Source organism: Perca flavescens, chromosome 17 (assembly GCF_004354835.1).
Source record: "Perca flavescens isolate YP-PL-M2 chromosome 17, PFLA_1.0, whole genome shotgun sequence".
In the NCBI taxonomy this organism is placed as follows: Eukaryota; Metazoa; Chordata; class Actinopteri; order Perciformes; family Percidae; genus Perca; species Perca flavescens.
In genome coordinates this window covers 23,875,769-23,900,481 of record NC_041347.1, presented here as the reverse complement: position 1 = coordinate 23,900,481, position 24,713 = coordinate 23,875,769, and the positions used below count along the sequence as shown (strand labels likewise).

The 24,713-nt window shown below is 39.0% G+C and overlaps 1 protein-coding gene across 1 annotated transcript in view; it reads right to left on the bottom strand.

The window, feature by feature from the left end:
- Positions 1 to 14,504, bottom strand: part of arid5b (AT-rich interaction domain 5B) — a 71,552-nt gene extending 57,048 nt beyond the window's left edge. The window contains exons 1-3 of the mRNA XM_028603738.1: positions 14,455 to 14,504; positions 13,871 to 14,125; positions 3,535 to 3,769 (exon numbers count right to left, since the gene is read on the bottom strand). Coding sequence (XP_028459539.1) covers positions 3,535 to 3,769; positions 13,871 to 14,125; positions 14,455 to 14,475 — 511 coding nt within the window. The 5' untranslated portion in view covers positions 14,476 to 14,504. The remainder of the gene's footprint in view (positions 1 to 3,534; positions 3,770 to 13,870; positions 14,126 to 14,454) is intronic.
- Between the last annotated feature and the right edge of the window lie 10,209 nt (positions 14,505 to 24,713).

Here is a 24,713-nt window from a genome sequence, read left to right as displayed (position 1 = left end):
AAGCCAACAAACTGTATCAGCAGATACAGCTCTCCAACACTCGGCCTCGTAGTATACGACCAGAAACCAATTTCGGCAGGCAGCAATGAAAAAAAAAAAAAATCAGGCCAGTTCTCTAGGGAGAGAGGGGCAGAATGTAAACTTCCCTGGCAAGCCATCCCTGGTGGATTGAACAGTAAAAAGAAGCTCTAATGCTCACTCCAGTACAAGATAAACTGAGTGGACAGTTTGCATTACCTGATTAAGTGAATTACTTTCCAGATTATGTAAAGACTGCAAAATACAATACATCACTCTTCACTGCACTCATAGAAATATGTTTTTACTGTCATCTTGGTTTGGAATACTGTAAGTGGGAAACTTTAATGTAATTAAATGTACTTTGTGTTATAAGCAAGAAGACTGACTGTTATTTTTTTTCATTAATCCTTCAAAAACAATACATACTGAAAGGAAAAATTCAATAATTTGTGAAATACGTTAATCCACTATCTTGCAGAGAGTAAGATGATACCACCCTCATGTTTGTATGGTAAATATGAGGCGACTGCCAGCAGTTGGTTAGCTTAGCTTAGCATAAAGACTGGAAACAGGGGGAAACAGATAGCCTGGCTCTGTGGCAACAACACCTTGAAGACAAGAGGAAGACGTTACTGAGCTCGGCTAAGAACTAGTCCCACCACATTTGTGTAGGGATTAAACAAACAAGATATAACATGTTTATTTGTGAGCTTTAGATTTGAAAGTAGATGGATTTTGTTGACATTGAACAGAGCCAAGCTAGCTGTTCTCAGTCTTTGTGCTAAGCTAAGCTAACCGGCTACTGGCAGTAGCATAATATTTCCAGTGTAGACATGTTCTCAATCTTCTTGTATAACTCACGGCAACAGACTGTTGCTCCGTTTCTTTAATTAAACAAATTTAATCATTTTGTGCCATGGTTATTCCTGGTCTCTTTTTAAAACATTGTGTTTCACAGCCTGGCGAAAGCTGGAATTTGAATTATGATACCAATCATCTCTCTGCCTCACAGGTTTTAGAGTCACAGCTGTCGATGCTGCAGGACAGCAGCAAAGGTCACTTGTTTCTCTAATTAATTACTTTACTTTGTGCGGGCATCTTTGGTTTCACTCTTTATGCATTTCTGAGGACACGGAACTTAGTTCAATTTCCAAAGCATAATGCTCCATGTGTAGTGCAGATCAAGAACAATACAATTGTCATCTGCTATTTCAAACATACATATTTCATAGTATTTTTCATATGTTGCCTGTGAGACACAATACATAACAGTGCATTTATTTCACATTGGCAGCGTGCCAGGAAAAGTAAGGATATGCACTTGAGAAAAAAAAAAGAACAGTTTCCCTCAATAACAATGGCACACTTTATTGCTCTTTAGCTCACAATGGTTTTCTGTGCAGCTTGTGGTATTGCTGCAGTATCCTGTTATGGGGAACAATCCAATTTCTCTGACATGGTTACAGATCAACCCGAGAATAACAATCAGCAACTACATCATTCATCAGCAACTAAAACATTCAAGTAAAACAGCGAGCAGCCACTATGGGCTATTCTGTTTATAAATACAATACAAAACAGAGCGTATAGAATGTCTGATAAAAAAATCTGTTTAGTCACTAAGCCAATATTACACAGAATTACAGACATTCAGCTACAGGACGCTTTAAGGGTACTTTTATATTTGATCTGCTGCTGCTGTGACATGAATATTTCATTCCGGTAGTCAGCAGCATTGCAGTGGCATATTTCAAATTTCTATGCAAACCCTTGCTCAGAGTAACGTGCATTTGCCTTGATGAATTAGTGATCTCTCTCACTCACCCAAACTTTCGGCCCCGCTCATATTGTTAGACTGTCAACAACTGACACACGCCAAAGACGTAGTGAACAAACAAACAAATCGATAAGTGAATGCACACCACTGATTGTCGGTGTGTAGCATGTGTGTGTGTGTGTGTGTGTGTGTGTGTGTGTGTGTCTCTGGTGCCCTGCCAGAGTCTGAGCCTGTTCTGCTGAGTGGGCAGATTCTCTGGCGGAGTGTCCCATCAGAGTGACAAGTGCATTTAGAAACAGCCTGATGGAGTCATTAACGGCTGCACAACTCATTAGCAACACACACACGCACACACATATGCACACACACACACACACACACACTCAACTCCTCAGTAAGAATATCGTCATCATTAGGTTATTACACTGACAACAGATCGATTTATAAAATGTGGACGATGCAGCACATTTAGAGAAAGCCATGATATGGACCATAAAATAATTTAAGAAGCAGGATGACACATCTATTTATGAAAGCAAGAAATCCCACACACACAAACACAATCAAACCGTATTGATTACTGGAATAACAACAAAGCATCCATTATTGATCCTCTTGTCCTTTTTGCATATGAGATTCGAGCAATATCAAGTAATCAAAGGGCATTACGGCATCACACAGAAACACACCACAGCTTCTCTTCCTGGAAGATCCTCAGCAGAAAACAGAACAAGAATCATCAATAAACCAGCCTTTTTTCTTATGTTTTTAAGCCTATAGCAGTTTCACTTCCACAAACGCTTTAAGCATACAGTTATTATTAAAAATGAATTAATTGTGGATTATAAAGCTAAATTTCTGGCTTAAATTACCAGAACCTGATAAGATGTGACGGTATTTTTAGCATATTTTTGCTGAGCTACATTATGCCATTATAATCAGCATTAGGCATTACATCACAGCCATGTGAGAGAGAGGCAAATAACTGGGAAACGGCTTCAAAGGGAACATTATGTTCTTTCTGATTATTAGGCTCAAATACCAGAGTTTCCTATTTGCATCGGATGAGTCATCGGTAAAGACATCCAGCTTTATGTTGGGCCTGATTCATAAGTAATGCTGTCGTGAGACCCCAAGAGCCCAGTGTAAGAATCAAACATTCACTGACACTCAATGGCAGCGTATACATGATGAATACGCCAACACAACCGTTCAGACACAAACAGCAATGATCCTTAAAGCTCCTGAGATACACAGCAAATTATGATCTGAACTGATGGATAAGAAGGTGGCAGATGTGCCATTGACTCCAGTTTGATGTGACACAATTAATTCAAGACATTACCAGCTGAATTATGTGATTTTTGCAAGACTGTTTTTGTTGTTGTCACACTCTGAAACAGAGCTGTTATACTGTGGGATGGTAATGCATTGGCAAACATGCTGCCATTACCTCTATCCTGCCTCTATTAGTGTGATTCTCAGCTCATTATATCGGGAGAAATTCCAACTACATACTGATGAATTACTCCAGTCAAGACAACACTTGTTAAACCAACCAAAGGACAATAAACATAAGCTGATTTATGGCAGAGACAGGACACAAACACATAAACATTCAACACAGCAACCCGGGGAAATTGGAAACACTGCAGTAACCTTTTGGAATGAATACATGCTTTAAAAAATAACCTAAAAAAAGACTACAAGAAATTGAGGTATCTGCTGGCGCTCACCTAGCTGTGCCCTCTCCCTCTGGACATCCTTGAAGTTGAGTCCACTGGTCAGGGTGCTCTCCCGGTAGCGGTGGAGGGCCTCCCGCCTCCCATTGGTCCCCAGCTCCCGGAGCACAGAGGGTTTGAGAGGCTCGGCCTTCAGACAGTGGGTCCATCCTGAGAAGTCTGGTACCGTCCACTTCACCAAGTCCTCCAGCCGCACAATCACCTTCTCAGACACTGCAATTACCTCGTGCTGCAAGGAAGTGGGGCAGAATCCCAATTACATTTAGAAGCGCATAAAGGGAATTACGGGTACATAAATGCAACTGTGTCAAGGTCATGGATCATTTACTTTAGTCACAATTTTAGGACTCAGTTTGAAACAGTTTTGTTGAACAGACACATGTAAATATTTCAAAAACGGCACATCTGCAGGTAGGCTATACATGACAAATTTGATGAATTTGAAATCTATTTTACTCTGTAAATAATTGCACAAAAGAATGTGGTACTACTGGAACTGTTGGATACTTTCAGGTGACATGATTTGTGCCATTTTAAAATCCACCAAGTCTTAGAGTCTTTATTCAATTGTAGCTCTCATTTCAATTATAAAACTTGTTTTATGTACGTTTCACCATAATTCTACACATTACGCAACAGTGGTGGAAGAAGTATGCAGATCCTTTACTGAAACTTAGAGAAGAAATACCATCGTCTAAAAATACTCCTTTACAAGTAAAAGTCCTGAATTCAAAATGTTACTTAAGCAAAAATACATGAGTGATATCAGCAAATTGTGCTTAAAATAAGTAGAACTACTCATTATGAAAAATTGCGCATTCCTGAGTGTTATTCTATATTATTCTATATATTTAGAAGAAGAATACATGTAAAAGCATTTTAATATTATAGTTTGTCAATGTGTTGCCAATTTTAGATACTACTAGGTAGATTAATAGTATAGTACTGCATCGTATTATATACATGTATTGTGTATTTTATGTAAAATCTTAATCTGAAAAGTAAATAGTAATGACTTTAAGAAATGCACTGGAGTAAAATTAGTATAAAATGGAAATTAAAGTAAAAATCAAGTACTACAAATGCATACTTAAGTACATTACTTGAGTAAATGTTAGTTACATTCCACCACTGGTAAGTCATGTTTGGCAGTATAAGGTGAACATAATCAGGGTAAAAAAATAAATAAAAACAAGATTAAAATAAGGATATAGATCAGGATTACAATCACAATCAGAAGCTAGTAGAGGAAACAGGCTGAACAACAGGACGTCCTTATTTATCAACTAAATTGGTATGTGAGTCAAGCAGCATTACGGCTATGGATGCACATTAATGTAAGTAAATTACAGCACCATGAATATGGATGACGTGGATGATTGCTGAATTGAATTTATGCCAGCAGTTAAATCAATGTCAATGGGGACGTAGATGTTTTTAGACTTTTTGATTAGCATTTAGGAAGTCAGGCTCCCCATATTCACTATGAATGTTGAGATTTGTATGCTTTTAAATCACAAGTCACACTCAGCGGCTATGATTACACCTTTTACCAAGTGTAAAGGGGTAGAGGAATGTTACAGTGAGAGTGTAATGAATAAACAGTAGAAAGCTATGAGCCAGTGGTCTCCCTGACACTCAATAAAACTAATGTAACACTGTCAGGAAACTATAAATGTTAATCTATAGCAGTGATGTGCATGGCTGACACTGGGGTAAGCTGAACATAACTGTGGTGGTTTTGTGTAAATACTTTATTCTGTTCAGTTGGCATACTTAATAAGATTTTCTCTCAGTATGTGCTTCAACCTTTTTTTCCGAAGGTTGATTCAACTCCGTCTAATAACTCTCATACTCAAAGAACTACAAGTCCAATTGAGAGGAAAGGATGCTTATATGTGTTTCCATTGGAAGGGCTAATGGCTGAAGTGCTTGTTACCGACAGAGTGGAGTAGTGTGCTGGAAGATGGTTATTACAGAAACAGGGAAATCTGGAGGACAGATGTGTACAGGCAGAAACGCAGACACTCTGAGTAGGTCTCTGATGTTTACCTTAGTTATCTGCAATTTACCAGGCATCTGTCTGCCTGTACACATTTCCCCTCAAAGAGCCTGTATATTACTGACACTAAAATAACATTAATTTACTCTACTGACATATTTATGCACTGTAAGTATGAATGTAAAGAGGTAAGACGCAATCAAAGCTACACTTATACCATCTAATAAAATCCTAAAAGGACAACTCTGCAGTAAATCCTTCCTATGTGAAGCTTTAAATGTCAAGTTTTGGGGTCCTTTTGGCATTTTAAGCTGTATTTCCTGCTGTTTTAATGAATTATTTCAAAGTGTTCCTGTTTTTTTTGTCGCCATATTCTAAAAACAAACACATGAATAGATCACTTTTCAGCATTTCAGATTCTCTCTGAGTGCTCTGTCTATACAATTACCCATATTCAGTTCTCACATCATCTGCAACTACAGGCATATCAAATCCCAACCAGTTCGAGACAGCATTTCCTTATAAAGGAAAAGCCTGCGAGGGATAGCTTGATATAGCTGTGCCTCCCTCACTAAGTAGAAACATCAAACATGGGTTTTCGGTCTTCTTATAATGAGCCGTCTTCAGCTGTCAAGTGGTGGCGGGTGGTTGTAACCGGCTTTCCATGCAATGAAAAACTGACTGCTGTTTCTGCCTTCAGAAAAGCAGGCCATTTGAATAATGTAGAGCAACAGTAAATAGCATTCAGCCTGCAGCCAAAAAAACACATTGTACTCTATCTCTTTAGAATTAGCTACTGTACTTTGATACGATCTACTGACAGCACAAACAGAAACACAAGCATGAAATATTTCAATAGAGTCCATTCGAAACAAAAATAACGTACTGAACGTTCTGCTGCTGATGTACGAGTCAAACAGCAATACTTCAAGTAATTCAATAGCACACCAGAGCATACACACAGCAACAGAGAACCGTAAAAACACACAGCCATCTCCTCTATATCAATCAGCTGAATGACATGCTGCCTCGTGTGAGTGTCAACAGATCCTGTTTGGGGACTTGCTCGGCTTGAGAGCAAAACACAACAGGTGAGAGCAATTCAGCAGCTGTCAACACAGTCCAGAATATAATCAGTCTATGAAAAGAGCCACAACAGGCTACATCCATTAGCTTTCTTTTTATACTTTACAAGCCAACTTTACACCGGCTGAAGTCTGTGGGTTGCTTTGTGATGCAGCATGTACAGTCAGGGAGCTGAATACTGGTTTGTGGGTTGCATAAGTCATGATATTTGATTGAGAAATAAGCAGGAAAATACTGTAGAATTATGAAATATGCTGTGTTTCCATGGAACAGGAATCAGTTATTGAGAAACCCTCATGACAACAGCATTGCACCAGCCTGGTTTGCCACGATAAAAAAACTGAAGAAAAGACTAAACCAGGGCTGCAACCAATACTAGTTATTGTATGACCTGTTGATTCAATTAATCTTTTATTCTAAAGAGAGTCAAAAATGAGATTTCATATTACTTCTTTTTTTCCCCAGCCAACAGTCCAAAACTCTGATATAAAATGACAATTCTATTAATCAATTGTCCAACTGTTTTTTTGTGGCATTGTTAGGCCTTTATTTGACAGGACAGTTTAGACTGAAAGGGGAGAGAGGGGGAATGACATGCAGCAAAGGGCTGCAGGCCAGAATTGAACCCCCAACCACAAGGACCTAGCTACTACCAGGTGAGCTACCCAGGCACCCCAAAGCCATTAATTTTTTTAAACAAAAGCGCCAGTACTTCTCTTTTTGTGACATCTCAAATGTGAGTATTTGCTAGCTTTCTGTGTCCATAATAATAGCAAATATATTTGGGTTTTGAACTGTTGGTTGGACAAAACAAGAAATGTAAAGGCATAAACCAAGGCAGATGCATTTCATTGCATTTTAATCTACAATTGTACCTTTTAATGTAGACAATAAACTAAACTTAAACTTAAACTTTAGGGAAAATGTGACTGTGGCTTTTTCTTGTATTTTATAAACCAATCAATGAATCTAGAAAATAATTGTTAGTTGTAGCCCTACATTTTTGCTAAACAAATGACTTAAACGATTTGTCTACTACTAAAATTGTTGTTGATTCATTCTCTGTAAAATCAATCAACTAATTATTTCAGCACTAGACATAACACAGATTAATCATTCCAGAAGCAGTGCATGAGTCTTCCACTCACTGCTTTGGTATTTAAGATGTGCTTTAGAAACCTGCTCTTCTGTAAATGCTGCCCAACCACACTGTCCTGTCATTTCTAGTTAGGCAGCTAATAGTTAAGCAAAGCGGCAGACGCAGCCAGCAGGCCACATGATAATATAGGTCAGAGGACTGCAAGCCCACAGCCAAGATGTGACACTCCACATCAGCAACATACCAAACAGCCTGGTGTCATTTCAGTGACACTTCCTACACAGATGCATTAAGAGCATTTATACACTGAATCCTACACATCTTAAACGTCTGAATGTGTTACCAGAATTTTACCTCATCATCAATAAACATGCATAGTCTCTAACTGCTTGTTTTATGATTGAGTTAAAATGCAAGGTGACACATTAACAGCTGAATGTTACATTCTGTCTCCGTTCTTCTATCAATAATTCATGTTATTACTGCGGCAGAATGATATCTCCAAAAACATTACTGAGTGAATTTATTGCTATGACTGCACATAATGGACTGAAAGTGGGGGAAAAACAGATGTTGGCTGTGAAACTGTAGATTACTCTGTTCCTGCAACCCATGACTCCAGCAATCCCATTGAAATTAAACTCACTAAAATCCATATCATTTAATTTATATGGATGCGGTGGTGCACTGGTGACAAAACAGCACATAAGGGACATTTCCAATTCTATATTCGGTGATCCGATTAGAAACAATGCAGCCTGAAATATTCCATATCACTCTGAACAATTCCCTGTGAGAAATCCACGCCACTGTGCTCGAACAGAGACATTCCTGACTGTCAGCGTTCTGCAGCGCAGCGTCTCATCGCTCGGACAGGACTTTCAGCTCGGGAGTCAAGGGGTGCACGCTCCTAGTGGGTGGGTCTCGTTCTATACTGTGGGTACACACATTGACACACACACACACACACACACACACACACACTCCTGTCATGCTGGGAAGGTTTCAGCCTGCTGCCTCAGAGAGGTCAGCACTGGAATTCCTAGGGCCAAAGGAGATTAGTAATTGAGTAATGGACATGGTGACATGGACAATGAGGAGACAGAGAGGGAGAGAGAGAGAGCAGGAGAAGGCGAGAGAAAGAAGAAGAGAGAGAGAGAACAAGGGTATGAAACACAATATGAGTTCATTATCTATCTCCCCTACCCATGACTGACCTTGGCTTCAGTGTCCCAAAACAAACTTATCTGGGAATTAAAAGGGAGCTCTGGGGAGTAAGCCAGGGACAATTGAATTAGAATATGTTTTTTGAGACTCAAGATGAGAAAGAGTTCAAGGTACAACATTTAAAGGTGAGAATCATTGTACATAATGTTCTGCCACTTAATGCATGCAGTTTATTCATGTGCACAAAAGTTGCTGTAATATCTGCAGGGGCGCTGAACTCATCTTTTATTCACCATTTCCATTAAGAGATTGCTCTTACATGAGCTGGGGTGATATATGAACTTAGCATTCTTTCGCAGTTATAATGACAGAGAAAAATAGCAATATAACAGGAGTTTTCAAAGGCTTTCTGAAAGTGGGTGAGGAATCCATCATGTAAGGTGACACCACAAAAAAGCTGCATCAGCTCCCTTGAATCACAGCAGCTTTGTACTCTCGTATTTTAACAAATGCACACACAAGACAAAAAAACAGACTGAGTGCCTGATGATTCCACACTTAAGAAAACACAGTTAGGAATGAGAAATATTGGCTGGAGTATTAAGCAAGAGCTTCTCATCTGTGGCTGTATTCTCCTCAAAAGGTTATAATAACGATCCACTGTAGCCAGGGGCACTGGAGTCATGCATCAAGGCAAATGTTTGCCTGTTCAAGTGGTTAGTCAATGACAAAGTGGAAAAAGCCAAGCCCAAGAGCACATAAAAAGTAACTTGTGTGTTGACAAACGGGCCGCTGCTGTAACATATCATTACTGATATAATGCTGCAAAGACACAAAACAGTTTGGTCAGAAGAATCAGAAGATTGCGAAGGATGTGAATGACAACTCCTAAACCAATGGGAAATGTTAGTGGGTTTTTTATAGCCTTTGAAGTCTGGGGTATTCAGTTTTAAAGGTTTTAAATTACACTATCCTAAAAAGCTGGTAATAATTTACATGCTATTTCAGCAATGGTGAGGAATTCACTGGAGGGCAGTGTTCAGAGTTAATGACTTGTTCTGCGGCTAGAGGAGGCACACATACGAGCACACTACACATGCACGCTAAAAGCCCCCCCCCCCACCTCTAAATTCCTGCCATTGTTGTGTGAATGGGGAGATTTGGTATAATGCACAGACTGGCCAAGACAAGGCAGCGGTATGGATGTTCTAAAAAGATTACTGTAAAAATGAGCCATATCACATTTACACTCGAGTCATTCAGCAGAGCGACCTTATCCATCAAAATGCTGGTCGCATACCTAAGCCACTTACACTTAACTCAACTAGCATCCCAGATGCCTATATTACCCATTCAGGGTTTTTCCCTTAGGAAAAATCAAAGAAGCAGCAAATGAATACAATCTAATTTCCCTACAAGCTGGCTTTCCAAGCACTGAAACACATGCATGGAATACTGCCATGTACTGAAGAAATGGCTCTGGACGCATGCCAAAGTGTTTTCCACAGCAATCAATACTGGCCTACTGCTGCAGTCCCCAGCCTGTCAGTGTATGTGTGTGTATGAATGCATGTGTGTGAGTTTGTGCCAAAGCCTTGTCAGCTAGAGGGACAGAATAGAGGAGAAGAGAGGTCAGATGAAATCAGAGGTGATGATAATAGCACATTAATATAACATTATCCAGAAATATTCACCGTTGTCGTGAATTCCCATTAAGAGTGCCTTGCTGTATTTGCACCAAAGTGGGATATATAGTATAAGATAAGCATTAGCAATTAACCGCCTGGAGCAGAGTATACAATAAGTGGGTGATGTGTGCGATGAGCTGTTATCTACAACAGCTCTCTCATTAAATGTGGGGTCCAAAAACAGAAAGTATTACAGCCAGCGAGCAGTACCAGCAGGAGAGGCAGGCTATTTGGAGTGAGAAGAAATAATGTGTCACTCAATGAGTTTTAAAACACATGTGACTGTTTAGTCAGTGGCCATTTGCAGGCAGACTAATAGAGCAGAGGCCCCAATAGAGGGTTTGTCATAATGGGTGAGCAACTCGACACAAAGCCTGTTTAAAGAACAAGCAGAGCTCAACTGGTGGAGGTAAACACTGCTTGTCAGGCTGAGATACAATGAAAAATAAAGTTTCCTCCACATATGGACTTAATAATTAACCCAGAATAAATAGATTAATGCATTTTATCTGGGTCTGTTCATCAACTATTCAGCAAACACAGGCGCCGAGAGCTAGGTTTATTCAATGAATCATTATTTTTATTTGGAGCCAAAGCTGACTGGATTTAAATCTGGCTGCGTTTAAAAAGGAATTGACCTGCAACCCTGTGACAGAAGAAAAACAAGCACAGTAGGTCATGGGTTGGTTCTTTTTGTCACCGCACAGCACAGCAAAACATGGCAAACACAGCACAGGAGAGGCTGAGAGCAAACAAATACCTGAGAAATAACCAGGAAATTACATCATACCTCAGCGCTGAGAACACAAGTGAATCAGTGATCCAATTCCAGTGAGCTAGTTCAATATATGGCTGTTCTGATGTCTTAAAAAAAAAGTTGTGCTTTTTGGTATTTGGATGATATTGTGCTTCAGATAATACTGTACGAGTCGTGATTTCATGGAGAAAAGAAGTAACACAGCACTAGTTGTTTACATGTCAGATGTCAAACACTGCTTCCATTTTAGGATGTGTGAAAATATTCAAGAGTTAGTCTAAGAATAAACGTCATGAGCCTCAATGACACCAAGTTGTGGCATTACCTCATGATGTGCTCTTTTAGCACTAAAACCTTGTGAAAATAGAACACTTCCTGAGAGCTGTTATCAAGTTCATATCTGTATGAGTCACTAGGCTAATTTGAACTCTTGATTTTCAGCCAGTCAATTACAGATTCACAGAGTAACTCAACAGCCATTAATCTGTCTTTATATGCAACCAGAGTCCCGAAGAAAAATGACTAATGGGAGGTTTATAAACTCCACTTCCCAGTGTAGCTAAAAATGAAGGCCTCTCTAGTGTTTACATTTTAAACACAAATAATCTTTTCACACATGCATCACTCAGGCACAGCCAATGAGTTTTAATATCACAGCTTTTTGTGAGGCTGGTTTACCCTTCTTGTTTGTTTTTTGGATTATGGGTTGCATCTGTAAAGCACTCCTAGCTGACTCACACAGAGCAGATTAGTGTTATGGGGCAAAGTCAGCGAGAATCTGAATGGGCTCAGTGAAGGTCATAAACTGACTGGAAGTTGTCAGGGCAATTTCCACTGTGTAATATACAGTACAGTAAGTAGTCCGATTTGCTGAGAGCAGGAGGTTTGACAAGCCCTTTAATTAAGGTCAGCCTGCAGGCAAATACATTGTCCCTAAATATATCATCCTCAAACTATATTATTCTATTGTCTGGTTTATTCTATAAGCAGACTGCAACTTCAAAGCAAGTGCATCTGTCGCTGGTGCTTGCCGGATTGTGTGCTGCGATGCAAGTTGCTACATAATTCATACAGGGGAAATCGGTTTTATTCCTTTTATGCTTGTACTCTGTTACCAAATACACATACAGCAGATGCTTTTCGTCTCGAATCATTCTGTGTTTCCTTGATTCTTTGTGATTTGATTTGCATTTGCATTGCAGCCCTTCTGGTAGTTAATATAATATTTTCCAGATATAACCAATGGACTGGAATGTAAGCACTTTGCATTGCAAATAAGTCTTTGGGTAAGGGGTGGAGCTGACATGTCATTGCGCAAGTGTGGCCTCAAGATCGGCGATGCATGCACTTAAAGTAATTACTAAATAATTGCAGCGTGTTAAAGGCTAAAGCGAGAGGGCTTCAGGAGATGATACCCGTTCATAGAAGAATTCTGCCACAAAGATGATAGCTTGTCTAAGCGGCAGCCCATAAATAGCCACCTTTCTCATGAAAGGGAAATGTGATAGCCACTCTATTACTCAAGAGGAAAGAATGTAAGTAAACCATCAGCGGAAGAGTCGAGTACAAACACTGCTTTGTCCTTCCCTATAAACAATATAACAGCAACAGAGAAATATTTCCATCCAGCCGCAAGTGATCAAAAGCAGGGAGTCGTAATTAAAGTGATGGTTAAGGAATATCAGATAAAAACAACACATAATTTGTTTTACAGCCGGTGAGAAAAAAAAACTCTCAATATCAGAGTAATGCCATTCAGTGCAACGATGTAACCGGATCACAAGCGCCACATATGGTCACAGTCAATCATAACTATTGATTTTCTGTGCCAACAACAGCGTAATGTAACACAGAGGCGTCTTAAGTGCTGCCACAAATGTGAGCTGACAATGTCACATTGTTGAGGATGGAAATGTCCACATGGAAAATTATGCAAAGCGTGGAGAGTAGTTAAAACTTGTCAGCGCTGGCTGTGCTCTGCCATGCTTTATGACTCGCTTTGCCTCTTTCAACATCAGGCGGAATTACAAAATATCTAATAACTTCTGTACCGAACGATCTGAGCCAGGTTGACCCCATGCATTCATTGCCATTTCGCAATTTCCGCCCATATGTCAGTATTTGACACGCTTTACCAAGAAATGAAATGGCACAGCCTAGGCGCAGGATTCTTGCGGATTTTCCCCTTTATAACACAATTAACCCCATAGAGCGCAGCGGCAGCTTATTGAGCGCAGCTGGACAAGTGCACATTCAGCAGTTGACACAACAATAGGCAAATAGGCTAAAGTAAAACTAGAGAACAAATACCGCTGTAGGTCAATCCTTTAACTGCTCGGGTACATCAATGTCAGTATTGAGACATGGGTTTATGAATGTCTGCCACCGGATACTAAACAAACACTGCCAATTCCTAATGCAGCAAAGATGCTGGTTAATAAAATGCTCGCGAACATAGGAGAACACAAATAATAAACACGATGAAGCCTCCAATCATTGATTATTATTCATCAGGCGATTAATATTCCTACCTCTCCATGGGTGACTGTCCGTCCCTGGGGAGTATCCTCGGGTAGAAAATAAAGTTTGGAGCTTGATAAAAGTTGCTTGCTTGTTCTTTCTTCCCAGAGCAGCTGAAGCTCCGCTATGCAAATAGGATCCTCCGGTTTACATCTGACGAAGAAAAAGTCTCCGAGAGACAGAAGCCTCGGTTTGCCGTCCCGGTTAAATTTAAAGGCTTTATAGAATATATATGGTCCATGTAAACCGCAAGTCGAGCCCACCCACTGTAGAGGAAAAACACAAACGGAGAAAATAATGAATGGCTTATCAACTCATTTGGTAAACAAATCGTAGCTTAGTGGACACAAACATTTCATACATCCATGCGTAATTACGCACGGTTGGCAAATATCACATTAGAATATCTCAGTTTACTGCACACAATTGGTATCATGTAACTATTTTTAGATGTTCAACATATGACACAGATGTGGTCATACTAAATGCACTGTGTCAAACTTTTGTGGATTAGGCACGTGAGCACAGTTTACAGTAGGTGGCGATTAGAGCAATGCGAAAATAAAATAAATAGACGGTTGATAACAAACGTTACCTTCAGTGAGTTCGGCTCCATCTCGACGTTATGAATTGATTAAACTCAACACGCTCTCCAAACTTGCTGGCTTGAATGGATCGTCGAAGGTCCTGCAAGGGACATATTTCTGTAGAGTTTTAAAACATCGTGTATTATTCGATAAAGGCTCGTGGAAAAATATGCTTTGTGGTAAAAGCACTGCATTAAGTATCGTGTAAGTCTGCGTGTTTATTTATTTAAGTAAATCTGTGACAGTATTTTTTTGGCGAATTTCTATTTAGCGTAATCACGTGTTTGGACAAAATATTAACACATAATCATAAAAATATCAAATTTTTTCAATCATCAGTAAATAGTAGTTGTATTTAAAAAATACAAAATACCAATTTCGGAAAATTATCTGCCTACAGAAGCTTAATTTGTCCTAATATTCTGCGTTTATGAGCTTTTCTAAGACCTTGTGTCTTCCAGGACTTCTGTAAAAGACGTTCACTATGAAAGCACATTTCTCGCAGTAATGACACTGAGCCGCTTGCTGTGGATGCCTTCAAGAAACAATGTTACATGAAAGTTAATAGGGCTATCAAATGATTCCTCAAAAGGCAATGTGGGACCCGTGAGCTGCCGGTTTCGCTTTGAGCGGAACTTGCTTTGCGTTATGGCTCAGGCGCGCAGGTTGGCGTTAACGCTGAAAATAATGGCCTTTATATATTTTGAGGCGAGCATGAAAAGACAAAATTGGCCGAGTTAGAAAGCGGGGCGTCACGAGACAGAATTCACGAGGCGGTCCATTATGCAGACATAAATCATCTTAAAACGCTGCGCTGACCTTGTGAAGACAGCGGGATATATTTGACACGGGTTAACACATTTGCACGATCAAAGCCTCTTATATAATTATGTTGATTAATATTTATTACCATAAACACCGGGGAATTGCAAAGGTATTAGGATACCATTATTAAAATATGATTTATTAATTGTAGTTTTGATATTTATACGAAGTAACACAAACTTTACGTTTTCTATTTTCTATTTACATGTGTGGACTCATTGTCCTTTCAGTCTCCGCTGCTGAATGTGTCAGCTGTATTTTATCGGCTGTCTGGAATTATTCATGTATTGAGAGGTACTTTCTCCGGCCACAGCGCTGTGCTGTTTCTCCACTGTCATCCAGCCTTTGGCCTGAATTTATCCACCACTCAGATCACAGAGCATGCAACAGCGACATAGGCCTACTTCTGACATCAGCTATTTCAAGTACAATATTACGCAATGCGTTTTTTTTCTTCTTCCTGAAATGACGGGCAGAGCATACAGACGCATTGATTCACATCCAGTAAAGTGTATTCCTGTCTACCAAACGGTCATGTTTTTTTTTTCTCTCTCTTCTGGTTCTGCTGCTGTTTTATCTTTAAATACATACAGTGGTAACTTTTACCTGGGGTTCAATAGATCATAACATAATATAATATAATGAAATATAGAATAGTTAGGATCATGATATATAATACATAATTTCAGTCCTCTAAATTGCACCAGCAGAATTCCTCTTCACTGCCCTCTATTCGAAACAGCAGCAGAACATGATGTATTAATACTAAAATAGCGGAGGCAATGTTCTGTGACACTCAGATATTTTAAGTACCAGTTTAGTGCATCGGTTTGGAGTAAAAGGTGGATTACACAGAGGCTCATTGTCTTACATGCCGCTGCAGCAGTGCTGGCATCCTGCAGTGAATCTAATATAAACCACGACTCTTAGTGTTATCTTTCCCGATTTCTCTCCCAGCCTTTCCAGTGGCTGAATCAATGGGGTTGCATTGTTAATGGCAGCCACTATAATGAAGTCCTTGGTTAATCAATGGCACCACTAGAGCTTTTATCTGGCAATTGCAAGTGTTTGCTTGTCAACAGCCAGAGCCCAGCAGCGACTACAATGTTGTGATGCAGATATTGATTTGGATTGTTGTGAAGAGAGAATAAAGAGAGAGAGGTATTGCGACAAAATATAATGTCAAAATATTAGGAACATCTTCCTAAAAGTGAGCGGTAGCATATGCCCCATAATACACATGTTTAATATAACAATCAGAATTTAGAAATTTAATCTGCTTCTCTTTATCTCAACATGTCTTTGTGATCAGATAAGATTTAATAAAGGAAAACAATAATATACATTTACATGGTTTACCTTTGTGAGTGAACTTGCAATTATAAGGGTTCTACATTAGTCTATAGTCAAATAAGTAGCTTGAGGAATACACTGTAAGCCATATTGAACAGTTTAACATTAATTTCAGGCACACCGGTTACAGCTCAAATCCCCCTAAGTAAATCTGAAAGTAACCCTCTTTAAGTCGAGCCTCATGTGTGGGTTGTGAATCAGGTTGTTTTCACTTCAGACTCAGTTTACATTATCAAGCAGGTTTTTTATTTTCACTTTTGCAATCACTGCTTGTAAATTTGTTTATTGGGGCATTTTCTGAATGGAGTGAAATAAGATCTACAGTATATGAATATTTCTTGTTTCGTTTTAAAAGCTCTGAAACAAACACTGTTTCACTATTAATGTGTTGTGTTGACTGCATGAGTGAGAAGCCTGAAACATTTTTTACAAATACAAAGCACTAAAAAAGGCCTTATGGGAGATATAGGGGAAATATGTTTGAGGCAGATACTTGCTTTTCTTGTTGGATATAGCACAAACATACATACAACGAGTGGATAAGTGGTAAAACCATACTTTTTCTCGGCACAGGTGTTCCACATTCTATAAAATGAGGCAGCCTCAGCAGGAAGCCGCAAATTAGTTTGGAAAGTCACCCCAAAACAGAGAGCTGGGGTTACAGTTTCAACCACAGCAAAGCAATACAAAAGCCATTAAATGGCATATTCGTACATAAGTGTGACCATATGTTGACATGTCTTAATAATGAATAGGAATGTCAGTTATAATGGCTCAAACATAATATTGACTATTTAACCACCACAGAGCTCCAGGTAAGAAATCTACCCACAGAGAGCTGCAGAGATAGCTTTAAATCAACCCTTTGATGGCCTAACCCCAGAAGAAAGTAATGGGAAAATGATTTATTTGCATTTATTTAGTTAATTTAAACAAAAAACAGTTACCACATAGTTTTGTAATTAGGCTATAAGCCTCAAATGATGAAAATGTTTTAAACATCTACATCTGATAAACCCGCACTGACCACTACCTACCTAGCACCAAACAGCACACAGATAAAGTTAGCAACTAGCTGTTGAACATAATGGAGCATTTAGCTGCTAGAGCCAGATATTTCCCTCAGAAGTTGGTAGAGAGCAAAACTGAGCTAAAAAGAGAGGACATATTGGACATATTTGGTCAGATGGCCAGAAACACGTCTCCAAATGAATTATAATGTTACTCAGAATCTGCTGGATGTGAAAATAGGCAACGATTTGCTAATAGGTTTGCCATATTAACTGAAAAAAATTATAATATGAAGGTCAGTGTTTTGTTACAGCTTGTTTCCATTGCCCCTAAGTGGCCATAGAATCAGTTATTGGAGGTTTAAATGAGGCTTTGTTTTTGTGTCATTTATTACCAGTATCAGCAGCAGCACTCTGGATCTACCATGTTATCACTGTTTTCATTCATTCAATGCACCTTAAAATGTCATATCATATTAATATAATAATTTCAGTAAATATGCAATGGAATAATGTTGGGTGATGAAGTTTTTATATTTATCATCAGGAAACTTTATTTTCTAATGGCAATATTCAGTTTTGTACCATTAATGGGCATTTGTACCAACTGGTAGAGGTTTTTAAAAAGTGACAAAGCTTTGGACTATTACTACTATTTATTTACCTCATTCTGTTCAGTAAGCCTGGGGATGTTTTGGGCCTAACACACTTTAACTTAAAGTGCTAGAGATTTCTTTTTTCTATTGTGGAAAAAGAAGTACTTATACTTAAGTAAAAGTAGCAATACCACAATGTAAAAGGTTACTTATTTTTTAATATTCTATTTAAACTCACGTTTCTCTCTTACATGACCAAACCTCTCTCCCTCATTAATTTCTCTCTCTTAATGTGATATTAAGATCCACATTTGTAATGGCAGCGGCAGGCATTATGAAAACCTACAGATGACTAAAGCAAGAAAGCTTCTGAGAAATTAGGGCAACACACTCAATCTCCCACTCATTCCACATGCACAATTGCATTACCCAGTGGAAAACCATCTATCATCAATGGAAAACCCTGGGACATTAAAAATCCATCAAGTAAATTTGTCCACAGGAACACGTTTCAGTAGTAACTTTACACCTGAGTCTTTGTGCTGCTGTAATCACACAATGGCCCCCGTCTGCAGGGTGACTTTAGGAAAGGTAACAGGAGATCTGAGCGATGTTACCGGGCTAATTTTAGCCTCTTAGACTCATTATAACCTGGTGTTACATTTCTCTCCTTAAAATCACATGCGATTCCACCTTCATTGGACAGCACATGCACACAAGACATCCAATTAATTTAGTGAAAGGTTTGCTTTTAATCAGGACTTACATTTGATGTTCATCTGGAGGCTATTTGAGATGATTTCTGTGTGTATTAGCAGGTGTCAGCCGGTGTACTGTTGGCTGAATATTAACTGATTTAGCTCATAAATATCTGTGAGCTAGTGATATCTTCAGAACATCATAGGGGTTACTGCATGCAGTGAACTGTGTGGATTATTACTGTTCACTACAGATATCTGATATCACACTTGTTTATCTAGGCTACCATACTTCATCATGCTTTGTGCAATCTACAGTATCTATTCAATTACAAAATTTGAAATTGAGGTCCGACATTTCCAACAAACCAATTATTGTATCCATTCGAGGCTGCAGCCATTCATCATACCTAATATCATTTATTTATATGTATGTTAGGCGTAGTAATTCAAAAGACAAGCATTGGTTGGCCCAGTCTGAATAACTGCTTTGACAATGAACTAATTGCCTGCAAAACACAATTTCACATTCATTGGCCACTATTACAGCTGAATTGTTTGATAATGTCAAGTGAGTCATTTTATTAAGCGCCACACAAATGTAATCATGCGGCAGGGCTACGTGAATTTGAGTGTATACAAGTGTTAACATCACTATGGGTTTTAGGTTATTACCGCCACAGCAAATGTAAATTTGCTTCATTGATGGAGAGTGCTCAGCTGAATCAGAACTGTGCAAACTGCAAACAAAATAGGTTGCTTCATTCCCCTGCCATCTGCATACACATCAGGAGACACACGCACACACACACACACACACACGCGCGCACACACACACAGTCGCATTTTATATCGCCCCATCTGAAAACGGGATTAGAACTATGAATAATGTATTTATGTAAATGTCTGATGGGTAGAACAGTAAAAGATGAGAGTGATTGAAAAGGCATTTTGTTAGATTGAGTTACTGCTTGTGAGTTATGCATGTTTTCAGTGCAGCGAGAGAGAGAGAGGCAAACACTGGTGAACCCCCCAAAAAAGCTTTTTTAAGCAAAGAGGTCACAGTGTCACCTCTGCATCTGAGGAATACATTAATTCCAAACCTGATCTCAGCATTTACAGTGCATTTCAAACATCAGTCAGGTTATTACACCCAGTGGTCAAACTATCATTGACAATGAAGTCGCTGAGGACAGTGACCATCTGTGTAACACATCACCAACTGCCTTTTCTGTCAAACACTGAATTGTTATAAAACGGCTATAAATGTCAGCAGACATCTATGATCAGATTACTCACTGGTGCGTGTCACCCTCCCATCTGGGCTGAGCGTACTGCATTATATATATGTCAAATAACCGTGTGTGTGTATAGGCAATTACAATGCAGCCGTTTTACACCGATTTGTCATAATGTATTCTATTTGGATAACAGCTTCAGTTGTCATGTGTGCAATACTGTTGTAATCTGTGTAATCCTTGTGATATATCAGCAAATCAGGACAATCAGCCAATTCAAGAATGGAGACAATGGATACATTTTGAAAAATTACTGACAACTGCTGAATTGTTCCATTACAGCAGCGCTGGGGAGGAAATACAGTATTCTGTTCAGAGCTCAGAGTCAGAGCACACACATTAAAGAAGAAAAAAAAAACTCTCAGCTTTAATAATTTATCTCATTTTATAAGGCAATTTAGCAGTCACTTGAAGTTGCTATGGTGACAGGGAGGTATTTTGAGACAACTAATGATCTATGCAAAACCCACTCACTGTAAACTTCACTCAAGCTAAATGAGATTGCTGTCTGTGCTGTGTGTGATACATGGCTGAGAACCTAATCCCCATGCTATGCTTGGCCTTTTTCTGCACAGGACAAATTAAGGTTCTTAATATCAATGTAAAACATCTGTGGGCTGTTTACTGTACAGGGAATATGAGCCAAGTAGCAACTGGGGGCCAGCACTGTGCTGCATAATAGCCTTTTGTTTTGATTGCTGATGCAGAATTCACGTTGGCCAAAAAAGAAATCCTGTGAGTGAAAGGAAAAAGAATACTCATGATATGGTTTAAATGTAACTCAATATGTTTCACACAAAATCCCCTTCAATATCTCTTTATTTTTCAGCTTACGTTAAAGATTCCACATTGGAAAAGCTTTGAAGACTCGCTCTGTTCAGAGGCGAATCATATTTGTCCAATAACTGCTTGGCCTGTTGCAGCTGTTGGGGCTGAGACAGAATGAGTCATGTGTTACCCATTTATGTCCAATTTCTCCCATGCAAATGCCTGACATGTGTGACTCTGCAAGGCCCTAAGTTGAAACAGTATTTTTGAAACGAGGAGAGAGAATCAAGGCTAGAGCTATGTGACCATTTAGCCACCTGCTTCACCGTGACCTGTACTGTTTAAAGGAAGTTTATATTTGGGAAACAATCTACTTGGGTTGTTTCTGACATGGCTTTAAAGCAGGCGCAGCTGCCATGAAATTAAATGAATAAACAAAGGAGGAATGGATTCTGTGGTTTCTCCTTAAAAGGAGCCCTCTTTTGGAAAATATGAGTTGTATCCACTGAGCTTTGGTAACTGTGTGAAAGCATTTTTCATCCCTAAAAATAGACTGACACACACAAGAAGCAATGGCTTCTAATTTTAATAACACCTCTTCATCTGTCCCCCTCCTTTTTTAAATTGTATGCCAAGCCGTTTGACAATTAGCATAAATGGTTGACTAATAAAGGTGCAACTCCCAGAGCTGTTTTGCCCTGCTCCACCTGGAAGCTGTGGTGTTGAGTGCCACCTGTTGGGATACAACAGTAATGACATGGAGCTAGTGACAGCTGTATTAAACAGGATTAGTGTAATTTACTGTGTAACATAATAGCCAAGGTATTAATTAGTCAGTCTTGAGAGAGGTGTAGCTGCTGATCACAAACTACTGATAAAAGCTGCACTGTGGCTTTCTACATTACAACATGCATGTTCATGGGTAAGCAGTTGTGGAAAGTTAATAAGTAAATACACTCAAGTAGTGTACAATTTGAAGTACCCGCCTGCATAATGAGTACTTTTACTTTTGGTACTTAAATTATATTTTGATGCTACTTTCATACTTTTACTTAAAATACCATTTTAAAAGCAGGACTTTTACTTGTAACAAAGTATTTGTACACTGGTATTGATAAGTACTTCACCCACCACTGAGGGCAGGTTGCAGCTTTGGATACAACCTGAAATGCCTCCAATATTCTACTGAAGCCCAGTGTGGTTTTAATATTGCGATTTTAATGCTTGAAACTTCAGTGTTTATACTTGGATTTCCTTCTTATTATGGTGAAATCCCTTTAAACAGTTCTTCAGGAATGCAACACTTAAACTGTCAGCTGAAACCTAAACGAATGAAAATCTAGATTTGTAAGGCAGGACGACTCACATCTATTGAACTGCAGGAAAAACTCACGGCTAGCCTATGTACAGTTGGCCTTAACACCAAAAAAAGTTATAGAAATATATACTATAGGACGACAACAATGCAAAAGTACATTTCTTTGTTTACCTTTAAACACATGAAGTCACAGAATGCAAGCAGACACAAAAAAAATGAAGCATACAGGGCATTGCACCAATCCCAAACATTGGTTCGGTATTTCGGTTATTATATAGATCAACCAGACAAAGATAAAGCTTTTTGAAGAGAGCAATAACATGTGCACAGTGCTAAAGATAATGTAGGTGTGTGAATGCAACAAAATAAAAACTCTTCTCTACTGCACCCCACTTTATTAACCAGACATTTCTGGCGATACTGCCTTCATTAGGGTACGGTTTTCCTCAGATGTCAACCTCAATAACCTCACACACCACCCAGATTAAAGAAATATAGCCAAAAACATTTGGTGAATAAAGCATAATGTACAAATACTATACTACTTTTGATGGGCTGTGTGTTTAGTTTAGGTATCATTCTCGGAGAGAAAAAGTGGAATCATGCATACCTAATTAAGAGCTACATGATCTTTTTTTGTTGTGTGTAAACATAAGAAGCAGTTTTAATTTTATTTTTGCCTCCCTTAGTTCCTTAATTATATAAATAGTTTTCAGTTATGTCATATGTCTAATACTTATCATCCTTTGTAGTCAGTATAACCAGCAATATTTCAAACAATGACCTCACAGAGGATCCATTGCTCCGCTGTGGTATATTTTATTCTATTCTATGTTACAAAGATTATTTTTGTGCTGACAACAGCAAATGGTGTAGCTCTACATGAGCTTTGTAGCGGTGCTGAATGAAGCGGCAGCATGGAGGGAATCACTGTTCTGTGATCAGTGACCAGAGCCCCTCGGCCATCTCTGTCATTATCATCTCCACACAGTCTTAAACAGCACCCCCTCAAACAGAATCACTGGGTAACACCAGGCATGTGGAATAATGTTGGATGGCCGTTCTGTCGCAGTCAACAGAGGAGGGTTTGTTTCCCTTTATAACTGACTGACTGATTGACTGACTGACTGACTGATTCTCACTCTGTGACAGATTAAGTTGCTGTTGTTTATTCTAGACTTCAATCACTTGGAAACCAGAAACCTTCATAGAGACATGTTTTACAAATACACCAGTGGTTTCTTAAAAAACTCAACCTGCAATGTATTTTTACGCAGGATGTAACAGAACTCTCCCCCCCCCCCCGTATGCAGCTGGTAACTCTCTCCAATCTCATTGTGATTTTACGTGATGCAAACCAAATGATGATAGACATTTTGGAACAAAGACAGGAAAAGTCTGTTTCCTTTCCAAGGTCCCAGGCCTTTCTACTGTTTCCTCTCTCCTGCACTGGCTGGCCAGATTGATATGAATAGAAATGTACTCAGCATGCAGCCAAGTAGGGCAAAATGACTTGCGAGAGAGAGAGAGAGAGAGAGAGAGAGAGAGAGAGAGAGAGAGAGAGTGTTGTGTGTTTTAGCAAGGACTTGGTCTGATGTGTTATTTCCTGCATGGGGAGATAAACTATCCTACAGTCTACATAATAGTTGAAATTAGCCTCACCATGACTAGCAACAGCAAAATGCATCAAAATCAGTTTTAATAATCCAACAATATAATAGTAATGTAACAGACTTTTCACCTTTGATAATTTAGGAGCATTATGCTGATAATTTTTTTTAAATTGAGGACTTACTTTAACTTCAAATTAAATATGTTGTATATATATATATATATATATATATATATATATATATATATATATATATGTAACGGAGTAGAATATACTTGGTTTAATTATGGCAAAAGCTGGGCAACATTGCCACCTATTGGCACGGTGGTAGTTATGACATTGTGTTTACGGAACTACACAGAGTGATGCGGGAAGCGCAGTGGTAGGTTACGTTCCCCCGCATGGTCCGGGATAATTAATAATTTTACTGTTATCCTGAGACCAATGCGATTGACATGCCACTGCTGTACTGTGTTGCAGAGCAATAAGCAATAAAGACCCCTGTAATCCACCTGGCTGCCTCTGATGTGTAGGAGCAACAGTAGTGTGGAGCTGCATTTCATCACATACAGTTGTGACCCGTCACATATATATATATATTAAATATGTACAATTAAATTATCTACTTCTTCCACCACGGCCTCCACGTGATTTCACTCAGGGCTCAACGCTAACTTTTTAAGTGGTTGCCGACTTGACAACCAGGCATCAGCTTTTGGTTGCCGAAACTGATACGTTTGCCATGTTTTAAACTGCCTATATTTGGAGATATTCATTTCTTATGTAACT